The 27,770-nt window shown below is 36.2% G+C and overlaps 2 protein-coding genes across 5 annotated transcripts in view; one reads left to right on the forward strand and one right to left on the reverse strand.

Moving 5' to 3' along the window:
- The window catches only part of LOC136845963 (cubilin-like), a 177,185-nt gene that overhangs the window by 15,454 nt on the left and 133,961 nt on the right, over positions 1-27,770 (forward strand). The window lies entirely within an intron of this gene.
- Positions 1-27,770, reverse strand: part of dyl (dusky-like) — a 60,407-nt gene that overhangs the window by 14,240 nt on the left and 18,397 nt on the right. For 2 of the 4 annotated variants that reach the window (XM_067116506.1, XM_067116505.1), the window contains exons 2-3: positions 19,729-19,797; positions 9,277-9,334 (exon numbers count right to left, since the gene is read on the reverse strand). In XM_067116506.1, the coding sequence (XP_066972607.1) occupies positions 9,277-9,327 (51 nt within the window). In that variant the 5' untranslated portion in view covers positions 9,328-9,334; positions 19,729-19,797. The remainder of the gene's footprint in view (positions 1-9,276; positions 9,335-19,728; positions 19,798-27,770) is intronic. The other 2 variants (XM_067116503.1, XM_067116504.1) reach the window with 1 other exon arrangement.

Genomic DNA, 27,770 nt, shown 5'->3' on the forward strand with positions numbered 1-27,770 from the left:
AAACTTTGTCGAATATGAGCCATGATAATGGTTACAAAAGGATTAGATTCAAGGCACTGTGATGTTGAACACGCTCGTCGGGTCCCAGAACAGAACGTAAATGCGATGGGAAATGCAAAGGGTCACTTAAAAGTATTTAGTGAACGATGAAGCGAGTTGTCTGTCATCCCTCCAGTTGAGTGGACGCGTGTAGGAAACTAGGCCACTTTGGCCCTCCCCCTACCTCCTTCCTCCTTCCCAGATCTCCCTCTAGGGCACCCATATTCCCTACCATTCTCCCTGTGGGTCCGTCTTGTCTTTTTCCGGTCAGTAGCCCCTGGGGTGGGGTGGGGTGGTGAGTGTCTGCTGTCTGCATTTCACATCAGAAGTATTTCGTGGGTGTCATACACTGCAATAATTCCTTTGCAGTTAGTTTTAATTAGAAGTCAGAATTTAAGGAATCTTATAAAGCCATTAAATTAGAATGCAGGATACTTTAGGTGGACCAACTAACCTTATGTAATGTTCACAGATTCTTTCATTTGTTTACTTTTTCCATTATGTTAACTCTCTCTCTCTCTCTCTCTCTCTCTCTCTCTCTCTCTCTCTCTCTCTCTCTCTCTCTCCTTCATTTCAGATACACAGCATGAGACCATTTTACTTTCTCTTCCTGTCTCCCCGAGATAATTCTCTTTCCTTCATTCAAATGAAGGTTCTGATCTCTCTCTCACTCTACCGCGTTTTCTCTGCTCCCACCCCGTCTCGCCCCCAGGGCAAGAGTAATTTATTTCTTCAATTATCCGCATATTATAGGAATATATTATCTGCATATTATCTTCCTTCAAATTGTCTGTTTCCGTTTCCAAGATTCCAGCATACGATTACCGTTGTAGACGTCCTCAATTGAAGTGATCGATAAATGGAATGCGTCTGGAATAATGTAGGACGTGTCCCAGGAGAGAGAGAGAGAGAGAGAGAGAGAGAGAGAGAGAGAGAGAGAGAGAGAGAGAGAGAGAGAGAGAGAGAGAGAGGGGGGGCAGGCAACTTAGTTCTTTTCCAGTAAATTGAAATAAAGTAGAAGATACTTTCCTTCTAATAAGGTCAAAACAATCATTGTGGAAGTTTGTGAACTCTCTTTTTACTCTTTTGAGTGTTTAGCTATCAGGCTTATTATACTACCAGAGGCAATGTGCTCCTTTTTGCATTTCTGTGAGCTTACGTTTATTATGAAAGTGCAAAGTGAATATTGTATGCATTCTATCACTAATAACTTACTGTATTATTGTTAGTTTTTAGATTTGCATCTGAATAAATAATAGAAAGTAAGGAACAGTGAATCGCGGAATTACATTCCATAGTCACATTTAGACCAGTATCTTTTAGAGCCTTTATTCTGTGGCGTAGTCACATTGGCAGTGAAATATAAATCACGTCATCCAGTCATTCATTCACGTTCATATGTGTCATTGCCTTTACACAGGAACGCGTTGACAATGTGACAATACTTTCATGCAAATATATTCGGTGCTTGATGTGGGCTCTTGGGGGTTCCCGCCAAAAGCGCCACTCGCCTTCCCGCCACTCCAGCCCCTCTATTCCATTACGTCACCTACCACCCATACCTCCCTCCCCCCTACGTACAACCAGCACCACCTCAATCATGCACAGACACCACAGTCCCCCATCCCTGCTAATCCCACCCCTACACATCCGCCCCCTTTTCTTCCTTCCTCTTCTTCTTTTTCTCTTATGTAGGTCAGCCAATGTTGTTCTTGTATGAGAACATCAGGGGGTGTGTGTAATGTTCGTAAATGGGGTGTTGAAAGTGTGTAAATGCCTCAGGTAATAGCATCCTTAGAGAGAGAGAGAGAGAGAGAGAGAGAGAGAGAGAGAGAGAGAGAGAGAGGATGTAAGAAAAACATACCCAATTTCACGTTTGAAAAAGCTAAACTTAATCCTATCAAGACCTTGGTAGGTTTTGCTTGAATAAAATGGGGAAATTTGTATTATGATTTATAATAACAAACCAGCGTCTTGACATGATTAAGTCGTATACAATGATAGAGGGTGGATCTTAAGAAAGTAATAATACAGTGGTCACTGCCACATTCACCTTTTAACTAATAAATCAAGGACCATTTACTTGTCCAGAAAGCTTCTTCAACATTAACGCATTGAAAGCTCATCTCTCTCTCTCTCTCTCTCTCTCTCTCTCTCTCTCTCTCTCTCTCTCTCTATATATATATATATATATATATATATATATGTATATATATTTATCATGTATATTATATATACACATGTATACATACACACATACATATACGAGTATATACAGTATATATATATATATATATATATATATATATATAAACAGAAGGGGTTCATATACTATTAGTGTCACAAGCGCAGGCGCAGAAACAGTGAGGCAGAACTACGAAGCACTTTGAAATGGATTGGGTCACTGGGTTTTCGAGTGGCCCCTTGGGAAAGACACTCCAATTTTCTCGTCCGGAGCCAAGACTGACCTTTTAGTCATAACCCCGTTTCCTGTGTTCTGCTTCCTCCGTTTTGTCTCTGGCTTGTTTCGTCTTTCTTTTCGTAAGTGTTAGTTCTTGTTTAATGAGAGGTGGTGATTTTATTTGTGTCTGTGTGTGTATGTATATATATATATATATATATATATATATATATATATATATATATATATATATATATATATATATATATATATATATATATATATATATATATATATATATATATATATATATATATATATATATATATATATATATATATAAGACGCATCGTGGTAGATTGCTGGAATATTCACTAACAAGTTCCTCTGGGTTTATTCAGCAATTTTTGGAAAAACTATGATTTCTTATCTTAACAATTTTACATGAGCTTTTTGAATTAAAGGTTTCTAGTAATTGGCGACACAGCGGGTATGGTCATTCACGCCGATTGTAGACAGCTCAGGTGATCTGAGAGAATAATTCTGGAGAACTAGAAGATTCTGCACTGAAAATCTCTCAGTGATGTGGTTATTGATGGCTGACGCCATTATCCGACTGTGTATTTTGTTAATGAGAGCATAAAACGCATCCAAAGATGGTTCCCTTCGGTGAGACAGGTGATAACGAGCAGATGGCGAACGCTGAGTAGTCAGGTGGTCACATCTGTCCTATTGTGGGGTGATGACATCATGTGGCACGCAAAAGCTATTCTTAGGACCACTTGCTAAAACTTTGAGAAAGCTAGTCGATGCTGGATGTTTGTGTGAAATGGATCGCTAAATAAGATGCACAGTATAAATTTACAGACTTTCACATGAAAGGAATGCAAAGTAATGAAATACGCGAGAATTTGCAGACCTCAAGACGAACGCATTCAAATTTCCGTGGAATCTAGACCGATGAAATTTTCCTGAGCATTGCCCGCGAAAGAGCGTGGTCTTCGTTCTCACCCTAGATTGCAGTCTCTATACATCTTGGTCTACATATCGCCTGCGCGTCTATTTTTCAGTGTCGGTGATTAGATGACTATGTTATTTATAGGTGACGTCACAGAATTGGACAAGAGAGAGAGAGAGAGAGAGAGAGAGAGAGAGAGAGAGAGAGAGAGAGAGAGAGAGAGAAAGGCAAATAGATTTTTTATTTAATGATTATTAGGAACTTATTGGAGCAAAAAAAAGACTAAAAAATTTTAGTTGCTAGGGGAGAGAGAGAGAGAGAGAGAGAGAGAGAGAGAGAGAGAGAGAGAGAGAGAGAGAGAGAGAGAGAATCTGTTTTATCACTCATTCAATCTCATTTCAGAAAACCATATAGAACACTATCAGTCCCCGTTATCATACCATCTGGTTACTGAGAATTTTCATATCACGGTCGCTATACAGGTGTATTGTACGCGCACGGTAAATTAAGACCTATGTATGAGCACTTCGTAATGAACGAAAGGCCCGATCACGTGAGACTAGTTCTTAAGTATCATAAGACGCACGTTTCTCCGCTGTTTGAGTCGGCTCAGGTTATTATTAACCATGTAAATGCTCAGCCCACATTAAACTCATACCGTGCGTGGAAAGAAGTCAGGTGTAGGGAATTCCACAGTACATTTCTCACGCGTTCTTGAATTCGCGGTACCTTCGTTGTCCGTCACGTATGAAGTCATTATTCACCACTATAGTTTCGAAGTATAGGCTAACTCCGTTTTTGGTGGCTGCGAAGGGGAAATGACGGGGTTGGTTAACTTTTCCCAGTACTGGGAATCTTGGTTTGAGACCACCGCCAGGAGATATCTCGTTTGTCTATCCTCTTATAAGTTTTAGGGAGCTCCTGCTTTCAACTGTAGTAGACTTTTATTATTTTGGATGTTTTTGAGAGTAGGTGTATTCCTGTTTCTAACCGCCATCCTGCTTCACTTCTGGGGCTGCTCTTCATTTATGTATATATTTATGTTTGTTGATTCATATATGTTTACTTGAATGGAACTTTCAAAATTTTTTTAGTTTTTGTGCACATTAGTAATTTGATTCTGTGGCGACTTTGTACACATGCATAATAAAATAATTATAGGTAATGCTTTTTAAAAATATAAATGAAACTTTAATATATGTGACGAAAGGTGTTTTATCAATATGCCTCTTGCTAAAAAAATTAGACTAAGAAACATGAATGTTACTTCAGCTGCGTCCATCTACCGTAATATCAATGAATTTAAAAAACAAACCCTACACTAACGGTCTGTTCCCGATCTTTCAAATCGAAGGGATCTAAATTGAAAAAGAGAGCCATCTGTTGGACCCATCCAAAATCACGGGATTCAAAAACCCAACGGACCTTCCTACCGAACAATGCTTTAAAAGCCCTCCGGAACTAGTTCAGTAGAGTCATGTGGAAAAAAACAACCCCCCCTCCTCGCCATCCTTCTTATTTTGCATATATGCCAGCAGTGTTAAAGAGCGTTTATGAATCTCGCTTCTCATTACTGACCAGCTCTTTTTCAGAGACCACGATTACGAAGCACAGTTACCGTACAACCTCAGACGTCGCGATCCGTTATGTAACTTGTAGATTAGAGAATGGTGTCGCTGGCGGGGATTGTATGAGTTGGTACTATTGGCGTACGTGGTCTAAATGTGGGTATTTAACTAGGGTCGTATTTTTAATAATAATAATAATAATAATGTTACTGGAGAATAAAATTCACAGTTCTTTTTAACAAACTAGAAATCAGAGGGCCTCTAAGCTTAGCATAATTGAACTCCGAAAATTATTATTATATTATTCAAAATGGACATATATTCACATGGCAGTAACTTTGTCATTAACTTGCAAACAAGACCTCCACAGAATAAAATACCCTTATATGATTAGAAAACCAAGTACAATACTAGGGAATTAAGAGCACAGAAAGGCGCATCTGAAAATGTTAGGGTGCTCTCCGTTAGGTGGCCTTATGTGAATATAGCCTGCTACTGTATACTGAAGCGTGATACTAGATTATATCGTAATTGTAATAGCCATGGATTTTAGAACTAAATTCAGAGAATATTAATATATTAACTATACATATATTGAAGCGTAGTGGAATTTTATTTACTTTTAGGTAACAAACGTTACTCTATCGTCTTGCTGAAGAACAAACACGGGGAATTCTGTGAATTTTGTCTTATTATTATTCGTTCATTCATTCGCATGGAAAGCACCACAATAGAATATCTAAATATAAAAAAAGACAAATAACAGAGCGGAAAGATTAACAAGGAAACAACGGATGGTAAACAAAGATTCATAGAGTCAAGCAGTGTTGCACGACGCTGTAAATTAGTATTGCGGTTTCTCTTGAACTAAAGAGCATCAGCATCAACAGTGCGGCAGTTGAGTATCTCTGGACACGATAAAAAAAACCTTTAAAGTATACGAAATAAAGATAAACAGACAAGATTTCAACCACGGTCTAGCCATGTGAGTGTTTGTGTGTGAATCGTACGACCAATACATTAGAACCGTTCGGCAAAGTCACTTCAAACAGCGGTTGACGGCGGACAGTTAAGTCAGCCGACAACAGATGGCGTACTTCTTGTATGTTGGCTGGCTTCACCGTGCTTTACGATTATGCGGCGTGGAATCTTGCTATCTAAGATAACACCGGTTGATTCTTATATTCCCTTGTGATGAATGAGATCAGTGCCGTTAAATCGTTGCAAGGGACAGAGGCTCCGAATGACTTCATGCCCTGGAGATATAACAGAAGTTCCTAGATGGCGTACACATCTTCTTTATGTCGGGGTTTAGCGAATATATAGGTGAGAACAGCCATGGGTTTTGCGGTTGAGTTCTTAAAATGTTTTCTGTTGTTTTTCTCATTTTTTCTTTCGTTCTCACTAGGTCATTTTTTTGCGGGAGTTTTCGAAATATTTGGAATTTGCAGACCTTTCTCGATGTCGTTTATGTTTAGGAATTACAGATTATACAAGGAAGTTGTGAATATAACAATACAAATTTAACGAATACGAATATTTTGATTTGAAATTTACATCGTAACTCACGCTTTAGTGGAAAATTTATACAAGTTATTACTGAGTGACGGACTTTTAATTTTATAATCACAGTCTATCTGCAATAAACCAAAATCATTATAACTCAATACTTTTCAAGCTTACATTCGAAGGTACATTTACAGGTTATGTCCATCATTGTTGATAAAATGTATACCGTCATCTCGTTTTAGTTTATAACCAGATATTGAACATGTATGGAACGATCCGTATCCTCAAAATCGTTGACCGATTTCCCATCAGAATATGAACAATAATACAGAGACCAGTTTCAAAAGAAAACTAAATTAAAGCTGGGAATCACCATTTGTATCCGAGTAGGATATGGCTAGTGTGTGAAGATGTGTGGGTGTGTGTATTTTCAGTTGCCTGAAAAACTTTTAGCTTACAGACTTACTCATTTTTAGATACGATTATCGCCAAAAAAGCGTGAGAAATTCTAGAAGTTGAGAGGTCGTTGTGGCCATTGAAATTACACACGTACCGTATAATATATATATATATATATATATATATATATATATATATATATATATATATATATATATATATATATATATATATGGGTGTGCATGTGTGTATGTAAGAGAGAGAGAGATCAGAAAGGAGACAGGAAAACAAAAGCTCGCTGTCTTTAGAAACCAACTGGAAAGGTAGCCAGCGACATCTGGACTGGCCCTCGCATGTCAACTAACGTTCCGATTAAAGAGAAAGACAGGACCATGTGTTTGTGTCGCTTTTAACCGTACTTCAGTTAACGAAATAACTCACAGCGAATAAAAACGGAGCGATTCATTCTCTTGCGGTTCTGCGTAACAGTATCATTGAATTGGAAGGCATGGACGAATTTTGAATACTGTAATGTTATTTTGTTACTATGCGTATTAAGGTACCGTTTTAGGTATTCGTCGACTTCCTTCAAAGTTGACGCTGTAGCTGCTTGGTGACAAAAGCATTTTTTGTTGTTCATCAGAGAAAAATGTTGGTAAGGAAGAAATGTTTACCGTTCTCTCTTTCTCTCCCTCTCCAGTGATCGATTTATTTTACCATTTTTCATATACTGATTGTCCACTGTAAAAAGCTCACCCATGTCCATTTCTCTCTAGTCATTCTATGTTATTGGACATCAGAGGTAATTTAGCTGATCAATCAGTCTGTGTTTAGGTTACAAAGCAAAAATGACTGAAAGGAACCGTAATTTATTGCCCTGTTTACAAAGCCTTCACAAAATTTCCAACTTGAAAATTCAGCTAGTCACCTTTAGGGAAATCTAATTTGAACTCCCATCCAGTTGTGCACTCCTTCATGCTGTCATGCGTCCTTTCCTTTCACTTACTCTCTCACTCTTTTTTTTTTTATGGCTTTCGGGCCTCACTGTGATCCATTGCTACTCCCACTAGACTTCAGGTCCGTCAGAAGCTTCAGTGTTGGTCACGCTTTCATCAACAAGGCAAAGAGAAAGAGGATGTGCGGAGTTTTCGCCGAGTGCTCGAGAACTCGAAGAGTCTTGAGTCAGAAGACACTTAATTTGACTGGCGAATGTAAACACACTCTTCTCTCTCTCTCTCTCTCTCTCTCTCTCTCTCTCTCTCTCTCTCTCTCTCTCTCTCTTTCTTCATGAAGGTATTGGAGTACGGTAGGAAAGTTACCTTGATTTCTCTCGGGAGGGTTCAGTTAGATATGTAAAAACTGCTTATTGCGGAGTAAACATCTCATATACAGTATATATATATATATATATATATATATATATATATATATATATATATATATATATATATATATATGAGAGGTGCGTATATTTATTATATGCAAATACACTAGCTTGATCTATTTCCACTAATTTCTATTGCTGCAACTATCACCTTCACAAATACCTCTCCGTATAATACTCATTATTATTAAGATGGCACTACAACAGCAATTATCGCCATTGTACCACTTTCCACGATAAGGACCCCATTGCAAAAGGAAGAGAGAGAGAGAGAGAGAGAGAGAGAGCATTACAAAGAAAAGAGAGTCTTATTGATGTTGTCGCAGCATCTAGAGAAGGACCCTTATTTCCTCCATTGTTTGCGAGAGAAAGCTCCAATTTACCGGCGATTAGCATAAGAATTTAACAAGTGATTTAACTTTACAATTCTTTTTTAGAAAGCTTTCGCCGCTCGTGTGTGTGTGTGTGTGTGTGACGTCACGGAATTTGTTTGTTCCTTACCGTGATCCAGTTTTCGAAAAGAAAGCAATGTGCTGCTTGTTCAGGTGCTTGCGAGGAAGGAATGCGTTTGTTTGCTTGCTTGTGCTTGTCCATTGATTTTGTATGTTGCTTTCGATTATTTTTTTTATTTTGAAATAGATTAGTAAGGTGTACAGGAGATTTTTTTCCAGCTTAATGTTGCGGGTAAAGATTTCCACAGCTTTCACTGAGAGAGAGAGAGAGAGAGAGAGAGAGAGAGAGAGAGAGAGAGAGAGAAAGAAAAATCATTTGCAGGAGAAAGATTAGATATGTAAATATATATATATTGTGTATATAAACAAAGTAGTTGAGGACTGCTATATATAGGAGAAAGATTAATATATATATATATATGTTCTGTATGTATATATAAATATATATATGTATATATATAAATATATATATATATATATATATATATATATATATATATATATATATATATATACATACATAAACAAAAGCACACAAACAAATACAGTTGAATAAGGTAACTTACGTGTATTAATGCTAGACATCCGAGAAACAGTAGCGCCTGTGACACCCTCATCTTGCTTCTGTAAAAAAAACAAAAGAAATTTTACATTAAAACAAGAAAATTTTTTATTAAACTTCACATTTGTCGTGAACCCAGGTTTATGTCGATAGCTTTATCCTGTTATATGTAAATATATATATTATATATATATATATATATATATATATATATATATATATATATATATATATATATATATATATACACACATATGTAATGCGACAATGTAAAGTCCTCCTTTCCTATTTTACTACCTAAGTACGGGTCCGCATAAAATGTTCCCATACTTTCTGATACGTGAATACAGATCCACCTGAATTTTCCATTCGTTTTTCACACTTGATAACTCTCCAGTGTGAAAGGTTCTCTTCTTTATCATACTGTCCCAAGCACCTACGTAAAATGTTCTCCGTCACTCTCTGATAATCTTGCTTCTTTGAACCGAACCCGAGAGGTGGATCAGATCTACAAACATCTGGGCCAGCAACGGGAAAATGCCGCAAAGAGTATTTTTATCTAGCCTCGCTTTCTCAAGAGTCGTTATGGGAATTGAAGGAGGAATTGCCCCGTGGAATTTGTCGCACTGTCTCCCGATGTGGATTGTATAGGCCTAGCTTTATGAATTTTTGAATATCTGTCGTTTTTTACCGTCGCTGTTCTGGTTTATAACTTTTTCGCGTACAGGCCTCATGTTTTGTTGAGGCTGTCTTTGCTTGTTATTGGCCTTAAGGTTTGGTTCATTTTGAGTGATTGCAGGTTTTGAATAATAATAGTAATAATGATAAGGATGCAACCCGGAACCCTACACTATAAAAACCACCCAGTCGAATATGATGACTGTGATAGAAAAAAAAATATGCTCCTTACAATGTACTTTATAATGGATCGTTGTCTTTGTATTTTTTGATTTGTGTGTTTGGTCACAAATTGTCGTTGAAAAATATGATTGAGCCTTGTAATGCCTGTATGCATATGAAGTGAGAGAGAGAGAGAGAGAGAGAGAGATTTTAAGTATGATATAAAATGGACCATTTATAAAAACTTAAATGATCCGTTAAGTTTTAAGAACTTGGCTTCATAATTTCACACATGAAAAGCTACTGTATTCAATCTCTCTCTCTCTCTCTCTCTCTCTCTCTCTCTCTCTCTCTCTCTCTCTCTCTGCACACTGACACAGTCACACTCAGTCTCTGACTTTGTGGAGTGACTTATTTTTAGAACGAATTGGAAAGGCAAAGGAAATTGAATAAATATATGAGTAAATAAATAAAAAAATAAAAAAATAAATAAATAAATAAGAGTAACTTGTTGGGTGAATTAGTCTACCAGCCAGTCTTTGTCACAGAAGTCTAATAATCATAGTTCTAGTGGAGAGAGAGAGAGAGAGACTCGCCATTGTTTTGGTTGTATGACGTTTCCCGTAAATTATTGGTTAAGTCCTTCTCTCAACCGGAAAATGTTAGGTTGTCAGTATATTTGACGTATAGATATTAGAGACTCTCTCTCTCTCTCTCTCTCTCTCTCTCTCTCTCTCTCTCTCTCTCTCTCTCTCTCTCTCTCTCTCTTCGTTGTTTTTATTTTGTGCCAACACAGAGCCTTGCAAATATGTATTTGCTGATAACTTGGTAATATTCATATTTTCAAGAGACATTATTTTTATTAATATGACTATTGTTGATTTTAATTGTGATTCATGATGGCTTTTATTGGCGTGATTAGCTAAGGTTGTAATTAATATGTTTTTTGATGATTTTTATGAACTGTAAGAAAGTACAATTCTATTATCAAGTTTGAAATGCCACCCACCTCACTTCTGCCTTCCAATTCCCCCCCCAAATTTTTTTTTTTTAATTCTCCCCCCCAAAAAAAATTGGAAAAGTTTTCCCTTAAAAAAAAAATAAACTACTTACTGGAAAACCTTTCCTACTAGTAGTTCCATTACGCAAGCAAAATTTCAATATGCTCTGCATCGAATTCTCTCGGAGTGGACTGGGGAGAAAGTTCTGATGGGAAAATCAACAACATTCCAAAATTCGCCGAGCGGAAAGACTATTTAGAGCTTCAAGCTCTACTAAGAACGTCGTCGACTTTCTCTCTCTCTCTCTCTCTCTCTCTCTCTCTCTCTCTCTCTCTCTCTCTCTCTCTCTCTCTCTCCGAAGGAATAAATTTTTGGATGGCTGACAAATGTAACTGAATTTCATTGAGCTATTATTGACATCTCTCTCTCTCTCTCTCTCTCTGAGGGAATAAGTTTTTTAAATGATTGATAAATATAACTGAAATTCATTGAGCTGTTATCTCTCTCTCTCTCTCTCTCTCTCTCTCTCTCTCTCTCTCTCTCTCTCTCTCAAGGAATAAGTGTTTGGATAGATAATAAATATAGCTAAACTTCACGGACCTATTATTGATATGTCGTTAATAGTTGACGATGTTGCATACAAAATTAGACAGTTTAACTAGAATTCATTGGCTAAGTACTACTACTACTACTACTACTACTACTACTACTACTACTACTACTACTACTACTACTACTAATAATAATAATAATAATAATAATAATAATAATAATAATAGCCTCAGAATTCCCGTGCCATCTGCCTCCCGCTAAAAAGAAATTCATCCATCATCCCTCGCCAATCTTTGTCCAATTACAACAAATAAGATCTCGCAAATTACACCTAAGAGCGTAGCAGCTATGACCTGGAAGCTTAGGTTAACCCAAATCAGGATGCAAATGAACATTATAAATCACGTTTTATGATTTCCATAAGTTAGTAGAGGAGAATTAGCCCGAGGCAGGACTGAGCCTAAGGTTTCTGGCAGTGGCTATTTTTAATTTTTTTATTTTTTATGTATATATATTTTTTTAATGTGACACGCGTCAAAATGCCTGTGTTTTCACAAAGCCTGAAAGAAGTAGGCAATAAAATTACTTTCTGAATAATGGGATGTTGCAAGAGACGGATGGTGACAGGTACTGGGAGAGAGTTCCAAAGCTTGGATGTAGAGGAAATATCTGTAATTTTATATACATAATATATAATATCTATAATTTTATATATATAATATATATATAATATATATATATATATATATATATATATATATATATATATATATATATATATATATATATATATATATATATATACGTGTGTGTTTACACATTCATATTGTAATGTGTTCTATATATATATATATATATATATATATATATATATATATATATATATATATATATATATATATATATATATATATATATATATATATATATTATATATATATCGTGTGCGTGTACACATACATATTGTAATGTGTTTTGGGCTATGTGCGCATGTGTATGAAAGCATGTATGTATGTATGTTAAGAAGAGGGGAAAGCAGTCTTATTTTGAATCATGTGGCTGCGTAAATAGGGTGAATGTGCTCGTGTTTTACTTTTTAATGTCATCTATTTCTCTGTCATATTTCTGAATGACTTTTACAGTTATCTGTGCCAGACTCATTGTTATCCACTGACTAATTCCTAAAATGATTTTTGATACTAATGTTCTTTCTGAATAAAATAATAAATCCACATTGTTTCAGACGACTGCGCCAACTACATTGTTGCTCCAAACGCCCCGCCCTCATGAGAAGTTGCGTTATGTTTTGCACAATTGGTATTTTATTTTGTTCGTGACGTGAAACGCAAATCTTTTGTGCTACGAAAGAAAACGCAATGGAAATACACTAATTGTGTCTTTTTTTAGCTTTTATTTCGAGAAATGATAAGGCAGAAATATTGATTGTTTAAATCTGATGCAAAATTGAAACTAGAATATCTGTACATATTTTCCTCAACAGCTGGAATAAAGTCACTCTTCAAATGTCTACTGAAAGATGCTTAATCTCTTAAGTGGTAGGAAATCACATAGATCTAAGTGATGCAGAATGTTTATATGTAGTTAATCTCTCTCTCTCTCTCTCTCTCTCTCTCTCTCTCTCTCTCTCTCTCTCAACATGAAGTCAGGCTCCCCTACATAAACACGCACATGCATCCAGAGAAACCCAGCGCCTCGCTTAGCATCTGACTTAAGCGACACGGTCACTTCTCCCTACCACATAGGATCTTGTTCGTCTTACTCAGTAAGAATGCGAATGGTTCCCCTAAGAAGATCACAACCTGGTCAACAGGTGTCCAGGGTGATTTTAGCACCTATGTAGGTCTTGTGGTATATTGCGTGGAAAGGTGAAGGGAAGCGCAGAGTTTTAAAGGAAATCTTGAGCTCACTGTAAAGCCACTGCGGGAGAGTAAAGTCCTGATGTTTGTAATTACAGTCTGAGTCTTAATAGACATATATTATGCTGCTTAATTTTGTCCATTCTGTGTTTTGCAAAATCGTAAGTGTATTTGTATGAATGTTTGCATGTATTACTGACATTTTCTGGCTAAAAAGCAATACGCAAGAGAAATGGAATGATTGAGATAAGTCGGATAAAAACTACTGTATTACTCGGGAGTAACGTCAACTTGTATTCTGTAGACGGCTGTTGTACATATAGACAACTCCCTCAATTTTTACAGTCTTCCACACGTAAACACATTATTTAATACACGTGTGTGTGTGTGTGTGTGTGTGAGAGAAGAGAGAGAGAGAGAGAGAGAGAGAGAGAACTTGTGCGTGCGTCTGCCTGTAGATGAGAAATAAGACAGACAAATAAACTTGAAAAAGCACATGGAAACGACATTCGCCTTGATATATAACACTACCGACATATATATACAGTTTACGTAAGAACAGAGAGAGAGAGAGAGAAGAGAGAGAGAGAGAGAGAATAGTTCTCATCTAAACAAACATAACGAACATGCACACACACACACACACACTGTATCTACAAACCCCGAAATTGCCACAAAGCCCCGACCAGTGCTTAAGCACCGAGTCCCCTTTGAAGTTGGAGGCAACGTTGACCAACTGGTCGAGATTCCGAGGGCTGGCTGCTGCTGCTGCCGCCGTCAGTGGCCATCGGCGGCCGATGAGTCTTCACTCATAGGTGACGGAGCGTTGCGTCGAATGTTAGAGACCTTGAGTCTTTGGAGAGCTTTGAACTGTACTCTGTACGTGCTAGTACCTGGGCAAATTGATCGTTTGTCGGTTATGGATGTAGACACGCCTTTTTTTTGTACAGGTTGCCTAGGCTTCTGTTGGTTTGTAATCTGACGGAATTTATTGATGCTGACGTACATATCACACATGTACGCATTCTTCCCCCACCACACAGATTCACACACATACATGTATACAATTATATATATATTGTATATATACATACATACATACACACACACACACACACACACACACACATATATATATATATATATATATATATATATATATATATATATATATATATATATATATATATATATATATATGGGTGTGTGTATGTATCTCTGCACGTGTATGTGCATGCCGGATCCGTACTTGCATTCAAGTATTAAATCATAGCACTGTACACTGATAATCTGAAGAACCATCTGACAGCAAACCAATTTAACAATATCTTCAAAAGTATTCGCCCCGTGTATTAACGGTTACCCAATTTCCGCCACATTCCTTCGCAGTTACATTATTTTCTTCTCGATTTGTTTGTTTTTCTCTGTATCTTTTCGTTCGTGTTCTCGTTCTGTTTGTTTCTTTGTCTGTGGCAAGTGGCTCCGAACCGCCTTTGAGTCAATAGAGAGGAAATGCGAGATGGCAATGGAATAGATTTATGCGAGGTTGAAAGTAATGGCGATGGTAATTTTGATGATTAGAATTTGAAAGGGCCCAAATGGATTGGGGTTCGTGTTGTTGTTTGTGTAAATAAAGTTCGATTGGTTTTCTCTGCTGAAGCTTCCTTGGCGATTTTTTTTTATTTTCAGTGTATTCTTATTCTTGTTGTTGATGTAATCAATTGATTATTATTATTATTATTATTATTATTATTATTATTATTATTATTTTAGTACTGAATATTGCATATGTGGATGAGTCAGTCACTGATATGCTTTTATATCTAAAATCACTCCTTTTAATCTAATTCACTTTTCCTTGAATACAACCGTATATCTATATTTAGACTGCGACTTGTCCGGATGTGTGTATGTACATTTGAGCTGTGTGTATGGAAGAATGAATGACTAATGCCCTCGAAGTCTAGTAACTTTCTCTCTCTCTCTCTCTCTCTCTCTCTCTCTCTCTCTCTCTCTGTGTTACCATTCCAACAACTCTCTATAGGACTCGCTGTTCCCGTGACCCGGTGCCCGAGGGCGCCTCCTCTCTCCTCTCCTGGATGTACTTAATGAATGGGTAGTTGGCATCATCCTGACCAAGAAGAGCCCCGGGCAAGATAACAAGGGCGTGGGGAGGGGTTGTGGGGGTAGGATATTTCCAGGAGGAAGAAGTAGTCGGTAATGAGCGTCGCATCCTCTTACAGCTTCTTCCAGCCGCTGCTCTACTTGTTCTGCTACTTGTCAGTTTTGACGATCGAGAAATTAGCGCTAATGGGTGGTGTCTTCTGAGCGTGGTTTGGAAGTCCTCGCGATTTTTTTTTTTTTGGGGGTGGTTGTATGTCAGCAGGTGCAACTTCTCACATTTGCATGTTGTATTGATTGGATTAGCTGTAATTGATACGCGGTGTGAGTAAAGGGTTTCTCTCTCTCTCTCTGTCTCTCTCTCTCTCTCTCTCTCTCTCCGGGGTTCAAGACCTTTGCTGTTGTGACGCCTTTTTGATATATAATTCTCTCTCTCTCTCTCTCTCTCTCTCTCTCTCTCTCTTCTGCGTTGATGACCTTTTCTTGCTGTGACGTCTTTTTTTATTTATAATTCTCTCTCTCTCTCTCTCTCTCTCTCTCTCTCTCTCTCTCTCTCTCTCTCTCTCTCTCTCTCTCTCTCTCTCTCTCTCTTCAACATACACAGACAGATGAATTTTGAAGATGAGTACTTATTGCCGAAAACCCTTTTGATATATTGCTAAATCTGCCAGTTCTCTCGTAAAAAATTTTTTCTCGCAAAATAATTACAGTAACATGAAGCACACACTATCGTTATCAGCTGGATATCTTCTCTTTTTTTCCCTTCCGAGTGACATTGTGCGATTCGAGCGGAACCGGAAAACTATTCTGCTGCCGAAGAGGTTCTATTGTTCATTCTTTTCCCAAATCGCAACAATGATTCTCCACGCGACGTTCCTTCGCTGGATTTAGGTTAACGTATCAACGACCAGCTGTTATTGGCGCGGAGGTATTTCAAGTCTGCTAAAGAGATACTTCTTCAAGAGGTCGTTTTTCGCAACTAGGTGACCAGAGCAAGCGAATCGGCCACTCGAATTGTTTAATGTTGCCATGCGTTTTTTCTCCACGACTGCGAAGTGTTTAGGGAGGGTAGGCGGTAAGATTTTGACCAAGTCATGATATTTTAGCGAATACCGGTAGTTTGATCTAGATTAGTGGAAAAAGGTCAATTTGGCTTCATTCTCAATATATATATATATATATATATATATATATATATATATATATATATATATATATATATACATATATATATATATATATATTTATATATATATATATATATATATATATATATATATATATATATATATATATATATATATATAGAGAGAGAGAGAGAGAGAGAGAGAGAGAGAGAGAGAGAGAGAGAGAGAGAGAGAGAGAAGAATATCCACCTTCAGAGAAAATCAAAACAAATCAGTCACCCGATGTAGGGGGAGCTCATCTCCGTACAAATGACCCCGTGAATGACCTGACCTCCGGTGGGAGAGCTACGGCAGAAGCAGCAACTGAAGGAGGGGTAGAAGGAGGAGGGGGAGGAGAATCAGGTGACGAGGCCACAGAGTCAAGGGTATACCGTTCAGGGGTCATCGAGAGGTCACGTCCTCAGTCCTGGAACGTCGGGGAAAACGTTTCCTTAAGGATTTGATCCCTCTGGTTAAAGATCTGGGTGAGGATTTAGTGGTTCTTCCGATTGTTATTATTATTATTATTATTATTATTACTCGTGAAAACTTTAACATATGTGATGATAACGAAGGTAATAATAATCATGATAATAATTATAGTAGCGCAGTTATTACTATTATTATTATCAACACTCACAATGACATTACTATACATGAAAGTATTAACATACTTGATGATAACAGCAGTGATAACGAAGGTAATAATAACAATAATAATAATAATAATAATAATAATAATAATAAAATTATTATTATTATTATTATTAGTATTGATAATGATGTTATAATACATGAAAACATCAACATATTTAGTAAAAATGATAACGGATAACGAAGGTATAAATAATAATAATAATAATAATAATAATAATAATAATAATAATAATAATAATAATAATAATAAGAAATCATTTTAGACTCGAGGCTTCTTGCCTGTAATTAAAGTTGTCGGAGCGTGGGGTCAGATAATCCACGGCCTTCCCTTTCGTGCCTAAATTTAATTCGACGGAGATCATATAATTTTACAACATTATTTCTTACATGACAGCGTGAAACTGAGCAGTCTTTCACAGGTGTTGAAATAAATGCGTTAAATTTAAAGGTTATCTGGTGCGTGTACTGTACGTTTCGGAGAAGATTGTATATATTTATATATATATTATATATAAAATATTTATGTATGTATGTATGTACGTATGTTTGTATATATTTATATATTCTGAACCGAATGTAATTTTTAACTTACTGCTTCTCCCCACCCTCTCTGTCTCTGTTTATCTGTCTGTCTGTCTCTCATATATATATATATATATATATATATATATATATATATATATATATATATATATATATATATATATATATATATACATACATATATATATATAGTATATATATACATAAATTATATAATATATATATATATTATACATACAGTATATATATACGTAATATATATATACATATATATATATATATATATATATATATATATATATATATATATATATATATATATATATATATATATATATATAAATCTGTGTTATCAGGTCACAGAAAATCACGCCGGTAATCAGTCGACGTACGTCAGTCAAAGCGCGTGCAATCATTTGGCCCTCCGAATTCCATGACATGTCAGCCGTCGGCGAGCCGTCCGCCTTTTGGCAATTTCAGATATTTGTGACTGACATAATGACGGCCGGGAATTCAGCACGGAGACAATTTGTGAGCATTATTCGTAATATCTGGATAGGTTGGATATTACTCTGTACAAGAAGCATGTTTTCTTTTCAATTTTGGTGAGGTGGCGTTTGCCTGTTGCAAGATTAGAGAGAGAGAGAGAGAGAGAGAGAGAGAGAGAGAGAGAGAGAGAGAGAGAGAGAGAGAGAGAGAATGTAATACATATTCCTTTTAAACTTTGTGACCAAAATCTACGTAGTACGAGACGAATGAAAAAGAGAAAGAGAGAGAGATGTAATACATGTTCCTTGCTGTCTTTGCGAGCGAAACTACGGAACACGAAGCTAGAGAGAGAGAGAGAGAGAGAATGTCATACCTGTTCCTTGCAGTCTGCGAGCCAAAACTACAGAATGCGAAGCTAATGAGAGAGAGAGGGAGAGAGAGAGAGACGCGCAATGCACGTTCGTATGCGATTATTTCCCAACAAGAATTTTCTTCATTTTTTTCCCGGAGAATATTTTACGGTCATAAAACCATCCATGCCTGACGAGAATTCTGCGACTAGCGCAGCGTCTCTCTTCCGTAGAGAGACAGATTAAATAGCTTCTGAGATGTCTGGTTTCTTAATCATTCTCTGTTTTCGCTCTGCTAATTGTAAAGGCCTCTTCGGCTATCTAGTTTACATTCGGAATGTTTATGGCACTTTCACAGGGGTTCCTAAGGGTAAAATGGTAGTATTCACAGACAGGCATGTACTTATATGTATGTATGTATATATATATATATATATATATATATATATATATATATATATATATATATATATATATATATATATGCACACATATATAACATATATATACATATATATCTGTATATATATATGTTGTTAAATATCAGTTCAAATTTTCTTTCTTACTGTCACATATGTAGATATACATACTTTGAGATGATAAAAGCCCCCTTCAAACGAACCACGCAAAACGTACGCATTATTTTCCATGCACCCTTATATACCAAACACAGAATGCACAAGGCAAAGGAGCCTTTAGGCTTATCTTGTAAATGGTAGGCAATTATTCCACATCCTTATAGCCCATTCTTAAACATAGGACCTCCTCCCCCCTCCACCCCTTATTCCTATATCATCTCTACTTGCCCCCAACCTCCAGCAAAGACAACAAAAAAACAACAATAACATCAACAAGCTTACCACATCCGCTCACAGCACCAAAGCTTGCCACCCAGCCACCCAGCCACGGGCAAAGGAGGTAATACTAACCTGCAAATGAAATAAAATGTTGCCTGTTACTATTGTATTCGGAAAGGAATTCGAACAAAAATTGTCTTTATGATAAATGAGATTAATGCACTTGTTTGTTAAATTTATTTCTTTGTTAAATTCAAACTTTTGTTTATGCTTTATTGATATATAAAATAACATTGAATGGTTGTTTATATTTTTTATTATTGATTATAAAACATATTGAATAGTTGTTTTTAATTTAAACATTTCTTTGTTAAACAATAAATTTTGTTTAAAAAGCAGTATTAGTGATCAATTTAATTTGATCTCTTCAAGTTTGTTTGTAAAGAAAACACTTCGGGAAAAGCATATTAGTATATATATATCTTCAAGTTTGTTATATATATATATATATATATATATATATATATATATATATATATATATATATATATATATATATATATATATATATATGTATGTATATATACGCACATACACATACATATATATACACACATATTTAATTGTTTATGTGCGTGCGCGCACGTGTGTGCGTGCATGTGTTTAAAATCAAGAAGTAAACGTGAAAAGATTAAACAACAATAAACGAAATGGATAAGGCAAAAAGAGAGCTAAAGTCCTATAAAACTGAGAGAGAAAAAAAGAAACAATTCTAAGCGCAATCAAGGACGATGAAAAACGACAACATAACGTGTATCGTGGAGGTCGAATGGCACATCCCGCATTCAGCGTCCTTGTGACCCCGGCGTCCGAGAGAGGGGGCCATGGCCAAGGACATCTAACGGTTACGGCTCGCGCCAGCCCTGCAGAGCATCAGCAGAGCAGCGGCAGAGCAGCGGCAGCAGTCACCTTCTGTTATAGCCAGTGGGAGCTCTGCCATGCATTGCAAGGCCACGACAAACAAGTCATCTCCGCCTCCTCCTTCCATTCATGGAGGACTCGGTGTTATGAATCTCCCGGAGAGAGAGAGGGAGAATTCTGTTGTTGGTCCGCTTTTGGTCGTTTATTTCTTTTGTTTTCTTTTCTTTATTTTGTTTACGTTAACGGTTTTCGTTAAAGGTTTCCATTGAAATGTTTCATGCTTGATTGTAATTTTTTTTTTTGTCATGCGGTGTTTATAGAAATTTTTCCCAATCTTGAAAATAATCAAAAGGTCTTGCATGTATATTTAAGCATTATATATATATATATATATATATATATATATATATATATATATATATATATATAAATATATTTAAAAAAAATATATATATATATATATATATATATATATATATATATATATATATAGATATATACACATACATACATTATATATATACACACATATATATATATACATATATATATATACATATATATATATATATATATATATATATATATATATATATATATATATATATATATATTTTATATATACATTTTATATTCTTTTAAACAGTTCACTATCCTCCTTGGACTTTATATCAAAATATGTTTGTCGTGCAGAAACAAGTCCATAAAACTATTGAATCATTATTCATAGCTGATCGCCCATTTTAATTACTCATAACCGCAAAAAGGCATTTCTGAATCACAAGACTCTTAAGAGCAGAAAAGGACCGTCCATTGTTTCTTAAAACAATGCCGTTTTAAGTGTCACGCTCTCCCAGGCTACAATTTTTTTTTCGTCGGAGAGGAAACTACTTTACTTCAAACCGGTTTCATTCGAAAGCAATTTAAGGCAGGAAGAAAAATCGGTAACACTAAAATTCTCTCCACCACCACCACCACCAACTTCGTCTCGCAACGCTCTTGCGCACGCGTGAAAGCACACACACACACACACACACACACACACACACACACACAACAACAGCAACAAAAAAAGAGAGAAGTTTTGTTAGGTAAAAAGGAGGTCAAAATTTAATAGCCCATACGCTCATACATAACCATCTTTTGATTTACTGCCTCTCTCTCTCTCTGTCTCTTTCTGGACGTTCCTGGTTATGCTAATTCCTCGCATTAGCATAGTTGATGTTGGGAGCTGAGGGGTCGTGTGTGTGTGATTAGGAGATTTGTTGGGGAATGGATCCGTGTATGTGATTAGATGATGTGTCGGGGAATGGATCCCCGGGTGGAGAATTCGTGGTGAATGAAAGTAGCCGTTGAATTATGGCTTTTGAAAGGGGCGATATCAATCGGGTTTACCTGTGCACGTTAATTAGTTTTCAGGATGTGTAAACATCTGTGTGGAAGGAGCCTTCCACACAGAATGGGATGGTCATTTATGAGAGTGAAGAAATGAGAAAAAAAGATAATTCAACAAGGATATATAGCAACAAAAGCATAAAACTAAAGTAATTGCGATTCAAATGTAACCATAAGATATCAATATAGAACTTTAATCAAATGACTAAACACTTGATTGACTGAACAGCTCCAGAAGCGAGAGTGTGCTCATCAGGCGTTTCAAAAATCTAACATCGAGATTTGGCCCAATTCCATTCAATAATGGAACCTTGAAGAGGGGGAGGGTTGTGTAAAGGGGTGGGGTGGGGGAGCGTTGGAAGGTGTTTTGGTCCCACCCACATCTCGACCGTCTTTGTTTCATTGATCTTTTCATGATAACTCTCTCTCTCTCTCTCTCTCTCTCTCTCTCTCTCTCTCTCTCTCTCTCTCTCTCTCTCATTTAATTTCTTTGTCGTTTCGCTTTCTTGCTAAGCAGTCTTCTGTACAAAGAAATGTTAATTCCATTGTCTTCATTAACCGTTTCATTGTAAGAGAAAGTATCTTTAATTTTTTATTCTCTTGCAATTGATGTGTCATACAATTCTCTCTCTCTGGCTGCACATCCAATTATTGTTTGAGATATTTGAAAAGTCAGTGCAGTTAGAGGGAGGAGAACAATAAGAATATTGGAATTATTAACTATCACCATCCTTTATGGAGGTGATGTCATGCATCTTCGGCCTTAGTTATGGCGAAAAACATTTGTATGATAAGGATTTAGTTGATTGCTATTCTTTCATGCAACTGCATGATTAGTAATCGTTTCAATGCAATAAACGTATTCCAGAAAGTTGTCGAAGTTCACTGGGTAAATTCTGAGCAAAGTAAAGTGGAGGACCTTTAAGTGTTTTCTCTTGCTTGGAGCAAATGCTTAGTGGAGTTAGGTTACGGTTTTTTAGACACTGAAAGAGCATTTACAGCGAGGCCCGCTTTCTCTGTTTCACCAACAAGTATAGGCCTTTTTTTACAAGCGTTCTTGAACTATATTTGTCGTGGTGCCGGATTAAAAGAGATAAAAAGGATTTTGTAATATATATATATATATATATATATATATATATATATATATATATATATATATATATATATATATATATATATATATATATATATATATATATATACATATACAGTATATATACAGTGTATATATTTATTTATATTTATACATATATTTTTGTGTGTGTATTTGTGTATGTGTATGAGTACGTGCGTGTGTGTGTACACAATGCATGATCATATTTATTATATGATTAATGCATATTTCACACGAATAAATATTAAAATACTTGCTATGCAAATGACTCAGTAATTTATTCATGTTATGATTATCTCGGAACTGGAGCATCCTGTCAAAAATACTGTCTGTGTCTGTCAGTTCATCATCATCATCATCTACCTCTTCTTCCTCTATAATCCGTCTCTCCACTTCCCCCCCTTCCCCCTACATCTTCCTCAGATCCGCCGATGCGAGCAATTACACATAATTACAAGTATCTCATTCCTTCACTTCTCTCGGAAGACGCTGGTCTTCTGACCTCAATGTGTTTTTCTCTGTTGCTCCGTCACTCCCCCATTCGACTGGAAGACCATTTCTTCTGGCGTAAAGATTTCTCGATACCCCGTGCCCTCCCTCACGTTCTCACCCCTCCACTCCTGCCACCACCCCCTACCCCATTCTGATCGTCGGGGGCAAAACTTTCGGGTATACGTCGCCGAGACGCGATGTTGGAGCTTCTAATGCTCACTGTAGGAGGGGCTGGAGGAAGGTAGAGGAGCTCGGCTGGCTCTAGTCCAAAACTGGGGTCGCGGCACGGGGCATTTGACCTAGTGAACGTATCTCTCTCTCTCTCTCTCTCTCTCTCTCTCTCTCTCTCTCTCTCTCTTCACTGATATGCGCACGTGTTTGTATTTGTCTGCAGATAAGTAGATAGACATACACTCAGACTGAGAGATGAATGAATTGAATGAAAGGCATGGAAATAGTCGAACTCAGTTTTTTCTTTATAACCCAGATACGTTCAGTGAATGAATTCGTAGTAATAATAGCATCTATGAAATTGTGGGATCAGTCCTAAGGACACTGCGTTTACTAAATATCTGTGTTGCCCATCACTTTCATATTTACTCTGTGGTTACATATAGTAAACATACTTTTTTGAGTGTAACACGTAACAAAATATGGTTTTTGACGATATTTTATACTTTTTTTCTATCTGTGTGGATCAAGGTGTCATTGCATGCAAAATATGTTTTAAATTCTGCGTGCGCAGACACAAACTTTCTTTTAGTACATCAACTGAATCCAGAGGACTTACGTAATGTCTGGTGATCAGTGGTTGCCAGCCTCAGTAGAATAACATTATAAATACATAAAAGGAAGAAAAAGTATGCAAAATTCTTGAATTATTTGATGACTTCGTACAGCCCAGTTGCATTTATGTTTCAGCATTGCCACAGATCCAAGACCTAAATTAGGCTAGCTTACGTCATTTCGGCTGAGGTGTCGTTCTTTACTTCATAGTAATGTCTGTGCTTATACATTATTCTTCAGTTCTCTCTCTCTCTCTCTCTCTCTCTCTCTCTCTCTCTCTCTCTCTCTCTCTCTCTCTCTCTCTCTCTCTCTCTCTCTCTCTCTCTCTCTCTCTCTTTATTTGTGTTTTTTTGTTGGCTCTAAGGATCGAAATTAGGCCAGGTTAATTTTTTTGACTGAGATGCCATTTTTGTGTGTGTGTATTTAATGATGCACGTATTTAATTGAAGGTGAGCTCTAAAATATCCTATTTTTCATGTTCAGGGGCCTGTGTTTTAGGACGAGCTGCCTCTCTTTTCGTCACACTTTTATTATTACTATTATTATTATTATTATTATTATTATTATTATTGTTGTTGTTGTTGTTGTTGTTGTTGGTTGTTTTATCAACGATCTCACCCAGACCCAAAGACAGCACTGTAAACAACGCTTCGTCAACAGTTCCCAATCGCAAATTCCCACGCTAGGCGACTGGCAATTAACACGAACCCCTACCCATCCTGCTCTGACTCTGTGCCGAACCAAACAAGAAGGAAAAGACGAAAAAAAAAAAAAGCTAAGGCCTCTGGGGGTCATGCCAGGTCAAACACTCGAGAGGGTCCAAAAAATTCGCTTCATGTTATTTAAGTATTGCTGAGGGGAGATGGGTATGCATGAGGTGTATATACCGTGTGTGCGCCGCACAAATAGCTGGGAATGATAGTCATTAGGTTCTGGCAGGCCCGACAACAACCTGTTGTTGTGTTGTTGTTTGGAGGAGGTTGTTAAAAGGATTTCAATGCGTGAGAAGGGCTTTAATGTTGTTGGGGGTTGGTCTGCTGTGTGCGTAACTTCAGCGATTAACGAGTTTATTAGTAGTGTCTTGTTTTCAGTTAATTTGAAATGTTATATATAGATACTGTATATGTATATATATATATATATATATATATATATATATATATATATATATATATATATATATATATATATATTTATATTTATATATAAATTTTCTGTTAAGTTTTGGGTTGATACTAAATCTTACTGCCGAGCTGAAAATAGAATTAATTCCTGAAAATAACATATATTGAATAAACAACAAATTACCATTTTCTGTGAAAAATTTTTTTTTGACATGACTTGATTAAAAACAAATGTCCAAAGATCTGTCGAATTGTCGGTGCGACTTTTAGGACGAAAATAGAATAAATGTGAAGAAAATCGTGAAATTTTCAATGACAAGACATTGTAATGCACAGATACACTGTCTTATACCGCAACGTGGCTTGAGAAAAAATCAAATTGCTTCATGACCCACGTACCACAACAGTGTGTGGTTTTCTTTCATTCTTTTAAAAAAATAGATTTTAGCTCTTCTCTGTAACTGTAGTTACTTTTCGCTCGTAGAGCGGCGTAGGCCAAAGGAAGATTATTATTATTATTATTATTATTATTATTATTATTATTATTATTATTATTATTATTATTATTATATATATATATATATATATATATATATATATATATATATATATATATATATATATATATATATATATATATATATATATATATATGTGTGTGTGTGTGTGTGTGTGTGTGTGTGTGCGCGTAAAAAATGTGTGCATGAGTATGTTGACTGCAGAAGTATAATTTAAGCTATGGAAATTATGATAATTGCTTTATTGTGAAAAGCTAGCTTCCTCGTTTTGGAAATCACACGTTAACAGTGAATAAGTGATAAATCTTGACAACTTCCTCCATCACCATTTAAACCTGAAACAACATCATGCTAAAAGGAGTTAGAAAATTGTAAATAATTTTTCAAAACACGGAGACATCGCGTAAGGAAATGTTAAAAACAAGGAAGCACTTCATAAAGAAATGTTAAAACCAGCGAGACACTTCTTAAGAAAATATGAAAATCAAGGATATATCTCTTGAGAAAATAATAAAAGCAAGCAGACGCCTTGTAATAACATGACAAAAATAATTATGAACACGGGCACGCCATAAAATTACAAATAAATGACAGAAAATAGAAAGGAAGACATCATAAAACTGAACTACTCAAGACAGAACAAATGAGGAGACATCATTATAAGATATAAAAAAAATTCTAAAATCATAAATTCTTCGGCAGTTATTATCCGAATAATTACGGCACTACAGTCCAGTGCATACGGCACTGCGGTCATGCAATTGCACCTAAACTCTGCGTTTGATCGCTGTCATCGCGTTGGCGCAGGTGGCAGACGGGAGCGAAGACCGCTATGTCGATCAGAGATGTCGAAAAGGTGTCGTTCGACGGGTTGGGGCAGTTGTTGTCGACAGTGGCCGTGACGAACGAGGAATGAATTCCTTACTAATATTATCACTATTATTCAAAATGCAGAAATATTCGTCATTGCCATCTTAAGAGGTAGATTTATTATTATTATTATTATTATTATTATTATTATTATTATTATTATTATTATTATTATTATTATTATTATTATTAATCAAATGCGGAAATACTCGTACGGAACAATTATAGAGACAATTGACTCTCAACTGCCCGGAATTATGTAAAAGACCTTAGTGCCTGTGACGCCAGTTTGCATAAACAACATCAGTGAACATATGAGGAAAAAGAGGAACACAAAACGAAGAGAAAATATCAAGTAACCATTAATAAAACTAAAATTTCTCTGTTCAGTTTTTAAATATAATTGAAAAAGAACAAATTGATCAAGGTGTATGATATAGGAAAGATTTTTCTTGCATATAAATTCTCTCTTCTCGATGTAATCGACGATATAATGTAATGGTTAATTGAACGTTGCTTAAAAACTAAGATAACATCAATTAAATCTTTAAGTCTCCAGGAGTGCATTTACAAACGCACATTCATGCACACAAATATATGTTCATTGAAAAGGAATGCAAATATAATGTATGTGGAATACACTTGAGTTGTAAAGACGCAGCACACGTCCTTTGGTGAAGCCTTAATTAAATATGAACTGGTGAAAGATGTTGAAGAATGGGTCAAGTTTCTCCCTCTCTCTCTCTCTCTCTCTCTCTCTCTCTCTCTCTCTCTCTCTCTCTCTCTCTCTCTCTCTCTCTCTCTCTCTCTCCTCCCTAACACCCCCTCTACACTCTCTCTCTCTCTCCTCCCTGTTAAGATAGTTGCTTCAGTTACATTGCC

This window comes from Macrobrachium rosenbergii, chromosome 14, assembly GCF_040412425.1.
Source record: "Macrobrachium rosenbergii isolate ZJJX-2024 chromosome 14, ASM4041242v1, whole genome shotgun sequence".
NCBI lineage: Eukaryota > Metazoa > Arthropoda > Malacostraca > Decapoda > Palaemonidae > Macrobrachium > Macrobrachium rosenbergii.